This window comes from Abramis brama (genome assembly GCF_963993115.1).
Source record: "Abramis brama genome assembly, chromosome: 12".
NCBI classification, from domain to species: domain Eukaryota; kingdom Metazoa; phylum Chordata; class Actinopteri; order Cypriniformes; family Leuciscidae; genus Abramis; species Abramis brama.
In genome coordinates, this window is record NC_139974.1 from 14,753,206 (window position 1) to 14,765,705 (window position 12,500).

At 38.1% G+C, this 12,500-nt stretch overlaps 1 protein-coding gene across 3 annotated transcripts in view; it reads right to left on the reverse strand.

Annotated features, from left to right (window-relative positions):
• The window catches only part of kcnh8 (potassium voltage-gated channel, subfamily H (eag-related), member 8), a 79,280-nt gene extending 72,335 nt beyond the window's left edge, over positions 1 to 6,945 (reverse strand). For 2 of the 3 annotated variants that reach the window (XM_084131901.1, XM_084131900.1), the window contains exon 1: positions 6,793 to 6,945. In XM_084131901.1, the coding sequence (XP_083988027.1) occupies positions 6,793 to 6,811 (19 nt within the window). In that variant the 5' untranslated portion in view covers positions 6,812 to 6,945. The remainder of the gene's footprint in view (positions 1 to 6,792) is intronic. The other variant, XM_084131902.1, reaches the window with a different exon arrangement.
• Positions 6,946 to 12,500: the final 5,555 nt, after the last annotated feature.

Sequence of the window (12,500 nt, forward strand, 5' to 3'; positions counted from 1 at the left end):
GCCTGGCCGATATTTATCCGGGTTTTATTTCTCCGTTTGTCACACAGTCTGCGTGTATCTGAATATGGACGCTTTCGTTTTGTTGGCACTTCAATACTCGCTAGAGTAATCGTGATCCATAACAGCTATAACCATACAGTCTATGGCTATAACCAGGGTCCGAAATTAACTTTTTGGCTCACCTGCCACGGGGACTGGTAACGTTAGATGAAAAAATCAACCAGCCAAGCATATTTTTTACCGGCCAAAATAATAAACAGCCTTTTTTTTTGTCACATATACATTCATTTCAGTACTTTTAATTGAGATAATAAGGTAGGCCTTTATGTTTAATACAAAAAAAATATAAAAATTGTCCAGAGCAAAATTTTAAATGTATAATAAAAAAAAAACTCTCTATATATATTGATCAACATGTGAGAAATATATGAAATATTATCATTGGGGTGAAATAAAAAAGGCAGAACGTACTTGGTTACCTTAACCTCGGTTCCCTGAGAGATAAGGGAACGAGTATTGCGTTGCAAACGCTATGAGAAAACAGCAGCCTGGCCAGCGGCGGAGTATGCACGATCCGCGAGTGCTGAAGACGTTCTGCACGGCTTTGATGGGTGCGCAGGAGGACACAAATGGGCGGCGACAGCTTCTTCCAGTGGCGGGAGCTTTTCCCTCAGCGCCGTCAACAGATAGAGCGTTAACTGTACGTACACACCGCCCTGTCAAGGACGCTTGTCAAAAAGTACGGGGAAGCTTGACCGCTCTGAATAGTGAGTGAGTGCGCGCGCGCGACCGGGGCTCTCTCTCTCTCTCTCTGCTCGTTCTTAGAGGCAGAAGAGCGCGTGCGCGCTTAAAATTTCATATTTTGGTATGAACATTCACCTTTTGATAGACTTTTGAGATTTACTCGCCAAACAGAAAATCTACCCGCATTTGGCGCTTGGCGGGTGTTAATTTCGGACACTGGCTATAACGCTATAACCACCACTTCCGCATTTGACCATGTGAAAAAAGGATAGTGCGGACATTGCGTCACTGAGAGGCGACATTTCTTTTCCGGGACGGACAGTTATTTAAAATCGGAATTTCTCTGAAATAAAAAATCTTTGGAGACTTTTGAGATATTGTAAGTACACAACTGGAGGAAATATATCACACTGTGCAAGTTATTTTCGGAAATTTTATTACAAAATTGTTACATATTGGAGCTTTAACCTTTATATTAATATTTATATTAATCTTTGCAAATCGCTTGCTGCACGCTTCATGATGAATGCGGCTGTTTACACTCAGGGTACATTACGGCATGTTTTCTATGTACGACGTTCTCAATATAATTCATAATCCCACGTTTATAATGAATAACGCGTTATGGTTATTGTGTTACAAATGGTGTACGCACAGAACAGAGGGGCGGGGTGAGCAAAGCTCATTATCATTTAAAGACGCATGCACTTAAAAAGCGTGCTGAAAACAGAGCTGTTTTTGACCAGGTAAAATGAGTGTTTTCTTACAATACTAATGAGAATTTTTAATTAAAGTATATTACAAACTTTTAATTTAGACCCTAAAGAATCATATTAGCTTGTACAAAAATGGCATTATATGACCCCTTTAAGAAATGTGCACTGTTCAATAAAGAAGTACTCCAAATAAAGTTTAATTATAATATTTATATCAGTACATTTCAAGCCATATGTCAGAAAATATGTTAATGGATTTGTAGTACACTGTTGTATAATATCAAGGAAATGCAATTACCCTGCCTACTTGTCTATTGATGCCTTTTGTTACAGATATTTAGCCATTGTATTGAATATAATGCATTGTGTACAATGTTATTTATTTTGTTTCTAAGAGATGCCTTATACAACTGTATTGGCAGAGATGTACAGAAATAGTTAATTATTTCTGTGCATGTTCCTACCCACGAGAAGGAGGAGCAAAAGTGTGTGCGTTTGTGTGTGTGTGCTCAAGGACGCACAAGATTGTGGTTCTACTCCTAGAACCTTAAAAGGAAATCAGTCATCTTGGTTGAGTTTACTGGAGTTTAAGGACATGAAAAGGCGGACAGCTTGCATCTGCGAGGCCTTGAGAAGCATCTTGGAAACTTTGGGAAAGTTACAACTTGCATCAATCAAGAAGATTAGAACCTGAATTCAGTGGCAAACAACAGGAGTATGAAAGACTGATGAGCTGATTGCCTCTTTGGATACTGATACGTCACTAAACCCCCGACGCCTAGAAGGACTGAGGACAAGAAGTCCAGAGCGGAGGACAAGAAACCCCAGAGCTGAAGACAAGAAACCCCAGAGCTGAGGACAAGAAACCCCAGAGCTGAGGACAAGAAGCCCAGAGCTGAGGACAAGAAACCTCAGAGCTAGACAAGAAACCCCAGAGCTTAGGACAAGAAACCCCAGAGCTGAGAACAAGAAGCCCAGAGCTGAGGACAAGAAACCCAGAGCGGAGGACAAGAAACCCCAGAGCGGAGGACAAGAAACCCCAGAGCGGAGGACAAGAAACCCCAGAGCTTAGGACAAGAAACCCCAGAGCGGAGGACAAGAAACCCCAGAGCTTAGGACAAGAAACCCCAGAGCGGAGGACAAGAAACCCAGAGCGGAGGACAAGAAACCCCAGAGCGGAGGACAAGAAACCCCAGAGCGGAGGACAAGAAACCCCAGAGCTTAGGACAAGAAACCCCAGAGCGGAGGACAAGAAACCCAGAGCGGAGGACAAGAAACCCAGAGCGGAGGACAAGAAACCCAGAGCGGAGGACAAGAAACCCCAGAGCGGAGGACAAGAAACCCCAGAGCGGAGGACAAGAAACCCCAGAGCTTAGGACAAGAAACCCCAGAGCGGAGGACAAGAAACCCAGAGCAGAGGACAAGAAACCCAGAGCAGAGGACAAGAAACCCAGAGCAGAGGACAAGAAACCCAGAGCTGAGGACAAGAAGCCCAGAGCTGATTACACCTTTGATTCAAAGCATGATTATAGTTTTATTTGCCTTTATATTTTTGTTTATTATAAAAAGAAAAGTAACCAATTAAAATAAATGTAATTGATTACAAAAACTGCCTACAGAGGCTTGATTTATAGTGTTTTTAAAGACTTTAAACAAGAACATACCACAGAGAAGTCTTCGGACCGAACTGTAAGTCATTTAAAATGCTTATAATTTAGGCCAGACTCAACTTACCTAACCTGAGAATAATAAGAAATAAGGTTAAAGGTGTTTTTTTTCACTAGGGAACAGATGCTGTAAGGGCAGAATTTCCAAAGACAACCTACAGCGCAAATGTAACAATAAGCAATTTGCAAGTTAATTTGTAAAATATAAGAACTACTTCAGTAATTTATTTTTGCTGAATCCTCTGTTGACCTGTTATGATTAAATGTACAATACAATGAACTAGTGTTGTCACGGTACCAAAATTTCAGTATTCGGTACCGATACCAGTGAAAATCCACGGTTCTCTGTACCAATTTCGGTACCAAAGCTTAATTTAGATTAAATTTACATAATTATATTAAAGTGTATATCACAGTTACAAAGATGGAAACTGTAGTATTAAAAACACTTTACAATAAGATTCCATTTGTTAGAGAACATTAGATAAAATGACCTAACAAAAAAACAATAGTTATATACTGTCGCAATTATTCTCCTTTAGGGGTTAATTTAAAAATACATTTTTAAAATCAAAAGTTAACATTATTTCTGTTAACATTATTTAATGCACAATGAATGAAGTGAACAAACATGACCAATCAAGTGTTTGTATTAAATAACATTCACAAACATTAATTAATGTTGTAAAAATATATTGTTCACTCAATGTGTTTATGTTAGATAACGCATTAAGTGATGTTAATGAATGGTATCTTATTGTAGCATTACCAAACTATACAGGAGATAAAATATGTTTTATTTGACTTGACTATACTTTTATTTAATCCAAAACTGTATTCATATTTAACTTTAAAAGGGCTTTTTAAACCTGCTAAGAGTTATCCAGCCAAGAATAAGACTAGAACTGCTTTTCTGACGGACTGATATTAATGACGGCTTTTTATTTCTCATCTCCATAAATATATCTAGTAGTAAAGCTAATGCAAGGGCTAGAAATCAATTAATAGGCCTATGTCACACTTCCTCGTCGTCATGGAGAGCGCAGTTCGCACAAGCGTTTGTACTCCCGTGGCATCTGTCGTTGCTATGCATCCATGAACGCGCATGGAAAAGCGAGCGCGCCGCTTCTATTATGAGCGCGCTTGCTGCGCGCCATTTGAAATAACATATCTGCATGCGCAAAAACATCAGCACCACATCAGCAGCAGCACCGCCGATCGCCATCAGCGCTTTTATGAAGAGGACGCAACTGCACGCGCTTCGGGCATGCACGCGCATCAAGTACCGGGTTTGAGAAAACCTGGTACCATGACGTTTAAAAAAAAATTAGTACCGACTTGGTACCGAAGTACCGGGTCTTTTGACAACACTACAATGAACTGCATTTGAGGACTACCTGTGAGTTTTACAGGAAAGTTTTGCGTTAACCACACTTTGAATATCAATTGTTGTTTCATTCAATTCAACTTTATAAACAGAAATGTTAACTGCATGAAATGTAACAACGTAAAATGTATTAAAATAATTTCAATTCATGCGTTCCATTTAAATCCACAATATAATGTGAGACCATCAAACCGTCAAATCATTTCATTGCGTTTTACATCAGCAGCAGGTGTGCATTACATTGAGGGCCCTATTTTAACGATCTAAGCGCATGATCTAAAGTGCACAGCGCACGTGCACTTAGGGCGTGTCCAAATCCACTTTTGCTAGTTTAACGACGGGAAAAATGGTCGGTGCACCCAGCGCATGGTCTAAAAGGGTTGTCCCTATTATATGAGTAATGGGTGTGTTTTGGGCATAACGTGCAATAAACCAATCAGAGTCTCCCATTCCCTTTAAAAGCCAGTTGCGCTCACACAAATATTTTAATATTTGGCATGTTTGTATGTTGCCGCGCATCCCTGTGTGTGTAATAAGCAGAGTGTACACGCGTTGTTCACCCGCCTATAGGCGCATATTACTAATGCGCTCTTTAAATAACAAAAAAATAAAATACTGCGTCACTGACTTTAGACCAGGATTTTGTTGGTCAATGGCGCAGTCTATTTCAGTAGCCTCAAAATAGAAATGCACCAACAATGCGCCTGCACACACCTTGTTTTCAGACCAGCACGGCCATGGGCGAACAGATGGGCACAAATACATTTGCTATTTAACCCTCTGGGGTCTGAGGTGTTTTTGGGGTCCTTGAGATGTTCTGACATGCCCTGACATTTGTGCTTTTTTCAGTTGCTTATAAACATATCAATGGCAAAGGTGTAATTACACTCTATTTAGCACAAACAGGACTACCATAATATGTGAGCCACATGTATGTACATGTTTTCATTTTTGAGAGAATAATGTTTATGCATGGTTATTGAAAAAACTAAAAATGAAAGTTTCTGAAATAAGGCCACAAAACACATACTAAATATGTGTCAATAAGACTTTTGACTAATGGATGTCGTCGCCTAGAGTTTTAGTTTGGAAAGCCAATATGCGGATGGGGCGTAAACGCTCCAACAGCATCATGCATATTTAGTAGTTCACACCTGATGAGACAATGCCCCTGCATACTTAATGAGCCATTCATTCAGGTGTGTCACCTATAGCCACAAGAAAGAATACAAGAGCAATATATATATATATATAGAAATTATTGAACTTAAAAATATACTCAGTATAGCAATAGAGTTTGCTAAAAGCTGTTCATTCAATACAGAAGTATTTGAAAATCGATAATATTTTGTAAAATTACATTTATATTTGCATTTATGTCAAAACCTAGACACTTTTAAACATCAAAATGACATTTATTAATATGTATTCGTGTCAAAATGACATATAAACAGATTTTCCTATTCAATTTTGCATGGAAACGCTTCCAAGACGCTTGCGTGTCGCGTGAAAAATAGGCGTCGGTTCTATTTCTAGCATGCACGCGTTTTCCGCGCGGCTCGTGTCGCGCCTGAGACGAGTGTCTCACGCAGGCAGTGTGCAAACTCTAAACTGTTAACATGGGAGCCGAAATAAAAACGGACACGCCACGCAGCTGAGACGCTTACGCCACGCATCCAGTGTGTCACCGGCCTTATCCAGCTGATGTGGGCGTTTCACAGGTTTGTATGGATCGCCTCACATTTGCGTTTGTATAGCGCGGTCTCCGTGGGCGGAGTCACATTAAAACTTAATTAGCTGAGATGAGAACGACTGACATCTCTCTCTTTACATACATATTACATAAACTGTGAATATTTGTTTTTTATAAAAATTACTTCATTTAAAAGAAGAGAATTCAAGCTTCATGCCTGTGTGTCTGTATGCCTGTTTGACTGAGTATTCGCTGAGTTACAGTTCATTTTCGGACGCGTTTCAGAATTGACTTCACTGACGGAGAGTAGGCAGAACTCGCATCATGTTTATTTTTCTTTATTTGGCGAAAAGCACAACACTTTGTTTTTATTATGAGTATACACAAAAAAAATACACATTAAACAGGATCGATTGATGTATAACACAAGCATATAAGATAAAAATGAATATTAGTATTTAGATTTTTTTTGCACTGATAAGGAAAAAAACGAGCCTATCGCGCCGGCCTCAGGGGGTTAAACAACGTGGCGCAGGACATGAAAATGATAACTGCGTCGGGCTGAAACTAGCAAAAAACACTTACGTCGCACCTGGTGCCGCATTGCGCCGGGTGTATGATAGGGCCCTGAGAGTGGAAGTGCGCAGAGACAATCAGCAGAGAAATGTCACGGATAGTTTTATTCCATCCACACACACTGAAACTCAAGCAGTTCTGCACGTTCACATTCTTCCACCGATGAACGGAACTGTCTGTGTTTTAGTGTGTGCACAAGAATAAAACGTATGTTATCCTGGCTTATGCAATTGCTTCCTGCAGCGTTATGACAGATCATGTCAGAAAAAGGGAAGCAAAACATTCTGCAGATGATAGGCTATTGAATGTTGTGTCTGCTGGCTTTATTTCTTCAACAGCTTCAAGTTTAATGCACTTTCGTGTTCTCTACAGGCCGTTTTGCGTTTATTTTCACACCCAGTTTACTGCACCTATATTGAGACTTTTCTCTGCAATTTGCAGTCTTTAAATACATATAATTTGTGCTGTCATTGATGGAAAAATCTGTTTGCTTATAGTAATACTTGTAACACTAAAGGAAGAACACAAAGTAACCCCAGTTTGTTATCAGTATAATATTAATGTACAGTATGTTCAAAACTGTTCAATGCAATTGTAATGTCACCGAAATACATTTGAAGTTTATGCTGAGTGAATTCTGCATTTCAAAACCTAAATACAAGAGTAGATACTTAAAGTGTACTTAAGTATACTTGGAATAGTTCCTCTTTAGCACAAACAAGTATATTTAATACAACTTTAATTGAACTTCGGCACTGCTTTTGGACAACTAAAATGCATTTAGTACAATTTATAGCGTGCCACAAATACATTTAGTTATACTGAAGTACATACGAATAAATTGTGCTTAAAGCGGGTCGCACACCGGACGCGCAGCTCAGCGCCGCGCCGCGCCACGTCTAGGACAACTCTCACCTGAAAATCCGATAACATCAGCAATTTTCTGATTTCTGTAAATAAATATAAAACTAAATGTATATTGCAGCACAGGGTGAAGTCCGAATATACATCAACTACGATTTGAGACACATAAATGTAAATTTAATATAAAACTATGTAAATGGCGCAGCAGGATTTTGAACACGGTCCTGAGCCGTTGCTGGGCGCCGCGGACAGACGCCGCCGGTGTGTGTACTCTCATAGAGAATAATGTGTTCGAATTTAAAAGACGTGGCGCTGCGCGGCGCGGCGCTGAGCTGCGCGTCCGGTGTGCGACCCCCTTAAGTGTACAATTATTTCACTAGGGTATCCTTCCGAAAAACCTAATGTGCTCTGATTGGTTGGCTGGACCAGACTGTTGTGATTGGTTAACTCCTTCAGAGTTTCAACACTACTAAAGTAACTCAACCAGGCCTCGTCCATTTCTGCATATGCCCTAGGTGGGAATTTTTTTAATGAGGAATATTGTGACATGTGACAAATCCCTTTGGAGTTGACTTTATGCTTTGTAACTTGGCAGACCTTTTTCATGGTCAAACAGCAACACACTAACGAAAAATAGCATAATAGGTCCTCATTAAAAATGCATGTAACAATAGCAAAGACATACAAACTCTCTGGTATAAAACACAACCAATCATTTAAATCCATTGGACATAACTCTCTAAACAGCATCCCAGAGATTTCCCCTCTACGATTACATTTATTTTCATCTCATTCAAGTCAAGTCAAGTCAAGTCACCTTCATTTATATAGCGCTTTTAACAATATGAATTGTTTCAAAGCAGCTTTACAGTGATAATAGGAAATTACAGTAACAGAGATTGTTTTGGCTTTACAGCAGCTCTAGAATAAAGTTATTGTCCAGCTAAAGTTAGTTTTGATTGATTGATTCACTTCTGTTGCGAAGATCATTAGTTATTAACTTTAGAGCCCGACCGATATGGATTTTTGGGCGCCGATGCCGATACCGATAAAAAAAAGCCAGATACCAATATATCGGCCGATATTATTTATGTGTATATTATAATACAGTAGCAATATTATTTATGTGTATTATAGTACAGTAAGTTTGGACACACTTTCCAATTGGTGTGTACAAACTTTTGATGGGTACTGTATATAGAATACACAGTATAAACAGAATAAATATATAAACGTTTTGCAATGATCACTCAAATGTGTTGATCAAACACTTGTGTGACAAAGATATGTAATGGAGGCAGGGTGAATGATAGAATGAGAATTTGAGCTGTAACCAAACTAGTTTGCATTGCATTTTATATTATATTATATTCTAAATACTGTTGCATAATCTTCACTAACGACTTTGTCTTTTAATTTAGTCACGTTATTTAAAACATAACTTGTATCAATAAATATATCAAAAGTGTCACTGACAAAACCTTATCTTCTATTTTTAATCTTAATTTCTCTAATATCTACCAGTGGAGGAAGAACTCAGATCTTTTTAGTAAAGTAAAATTAATAATATCATAATGAACACGTTTATAATTACATATGTACAGTAGTTTTATACTATTTTAAATAAGTAGTAAGCAAAATGTACTAAACGTGAAACTAGGCTTATTCGAATATTCGTTCGGTGGGTTGGTATTCGATTTGAAAATTTGACATTCGTTTTTTTTTTTCACATCTGGGATCCCCCGCGAAACGGTTCTCATTCGCGCTTGAATAAGGCCTTATTTCGGCTCCCATGTTAACAGGTTGGAGTTTGCACACTGCCTGCGTGAGACGCGTCTCTCAGGCGGCTCGAGCCACTCGGAAAACGCATGCATGCTAGAAATAGAACCGACGCGCAAGTGTTCCTGCAACAGGAGTGTTCTCTGGCTAGAGCGCAGAACAGCGGAGTTTGTATGGACGAAGTGCATGTCTGAGCTTGTGTTTTGGGTTAAGCTGTGTTGCTTTGACATTGTGGAAAATAGAATAATAGAAACAAAATGTATTAGCCTTTTTACCCGTTATTATCAATCTAAATTAATCTCGTTTTTTAATTTAACTTAATTTCGTTTTTCTTTATTTAAATTTCGTTTTTTCTTTATTTAAATTTCGTTTTTCTTTATTTAAATTTCGTTTAATTTCTTTATTTAAATTTCGTTTTCTTTATTTAAATTTCGTTTTTCTTTATTTAAATCTACCCTTTACTGTGTCAGTAATTTTGTTAGTCAGAAAAATATTAGACTACCTTAAAAGTATTGCTTAATTTAACAGACCTGTGTGTGTGCGTTTTATATCACTAATGCAGTGTCCATTCTCGGACGCGTTCTCTGCCTGTGAGGTGCGCCGCTTCCCGCTCGCGCTGTTCTGTAGTTTACTAAAAGTGTATTAATTCTGAATGTGTCGCGTCTCGCGTGTCCATCTGGCTACTCTTAATGCAAAATGGCCCTATATAAAGTGTTATAATTACATAAATTATTGGAATATTGCTTGATGTTGTAACGTAGCAGAATGAGCTTTAACACTGTGTCTACACCGGACGCACCGTTATTTTTTTGCCACTTTTGCCCGTTCTTTGTGACAGCTTTTAGGTGCTTTATTGGCAGCACCATCCTTACATAAATCACTGCACGCTGCATTTTTTTAAATATTAATTTATCGGCCATTATAAATGCCGATACCGATAGTTAGGAAAATGCCTAATATCGGCCGATAATATCGGCCCGCCGATATATCGGTCGGGCTCTAATTAACTTAGGGGCCGCTAACACGACACCATTCTAACAGAAAACACTCAGCGCTCCGGCCGCCCATCCGCACAAAACAGTGCCTGGTGGCTCGAGAACGCACTCCCGGAAATAGGTTCCAAGGTGCAAACGACATCACGTGTTCAGTCCATAGGTATGCGCGTTTCAATATATATGTGCGCAGGCGTGTAGTTCTTCTCTTTAACAAATCAACCCTCAACAAACTACTTGTCTGGCCTTAAAAATGTATAATACATAATTATTTAGCGCGTCCATGATTCAAACAGTCTACTTTTTCTATCACAGATTTCGGAGGGAATATATTTACATACTGTACATTATTATCTACATTAAAATCTAAATGATTTTTTTTTATATTCTAAATTAGTAGTAGTCCATCTGTATAACAGTGTTTAACTGATTATCGGCCATTTAGCATAAAAATATAATTGTACAATTTTATTTAAATTTTTTATTTTATTCAAACAACGTTTATTTTATTTACATTTTTTTGCTTGTGTACACCCAACTGATGTGGCATAGATTAAGCACTATGACAGAACTAATAGAGCAAAAACATACAAAAATAGGGATCGAAAATGGTAGTAGTAGTTATGGATTTTTTCAGTGACTGACATTGATGCATGCTAAAGTGGGCCTACTAGCCATTCCAGTTCCACATCTACAGACAGCACATCCCAGAAGAGAAATCTCCCTATCTTACTGTCCATCTACTCACTCCCAGGTCATAACCTCTGGGCCAGCAGAACAAAAACAGCCGGAAAAGACCCACTTGTTCAATCCAAGTTGTAGCAGAGTGTTTGTGTGAGTGTATCTAAGCATATTCATGTTTTATATAAATATATGCGCACAGTGTAGAGCCCGACCGATAAAGGATTTTTAAGGCCGATACCGATACAAATATTTGGTGATTTAAAAATCCGATATTCCGATATATCGGCCGATATATATATATATTTTTTTTTTAATCCAGAAACGTGTAACAAAACATGAACAGATTTTCCCTAACATTAGTTATTTGTAGTTATTTAAGAGTCCTCAGCCTTACTAAAATAATATAATGCAGTTAAAAAAATTTTTTTTTTAAAAATTAACTTTATTGTCACAACAGAACAGAATATATTAAAGTTCTGATAAATATAATGTATATTAAAAATACAAACTTAAGATACGAAACTTAAAGTCCTTCGAACAAAAAAAATCAACTATTATTATTAATATTGACAGTAATAATTAAAAAAAAAATCAATGATGATGATATTATTATTATCATCATCATTTGTATTATTATTAAACAAGACAAAGGTCACTCCTAATTCTATCCATCTATTCCATCAAGCTACAACAAACCATTTTCAATCATCATTTGCTGCCTGCCTTCTAAAATCTACGACTTAGTGATGCACTAAATACATTATGTGAGGTAATTAACACATGGTTACCGAGTCGATCGTTCCCTTTTATCTCTAAAAACAGATTAACGTTAGCTTATAACGCTAGTATATAAGAGTAAGTAAAAGTACATCGCTAGTTAATACCACTAACAAGGCTCAAAATAGCCTCACACTAACACGGTAGCATAATGAGGGTCCCTACATGCAAACCGAAGCATTGAGAACTTTGTAAGTGTACAGACAGTTTAATAAGAAGATACTTTATAAAGACAGTACATTACGCGTCGCGTTTACAGGCATCATCTAGGAAAACAGTCTCGACTAGTCGAGTCACGAACGCCGTGCTACGTTAGATTTCACAAACGTAATTCCTATTGACCAGCTCACTTAGCACGGCGTTCGTGACTCGATTAGTCGAGTCTGTTTTCCTAGATGATGCCTGTAAACGCGTAATGTACTGTCTTTATAAAGTATCTTCTTATTAAACTGTCTGTACACTTACAAAGTTCTCAATGCTTCGGTTTGCATGTAGGGACCCTCATTATGCTACCGTGTTAGTGTGAGGCTATTTTGAGCCTTGTTAGTGGTATTAACTAGCAATTTACTTTTACTCTGTGCCCCATATACTAGCATTATAAGATCATCTGTTTTTAGAGAT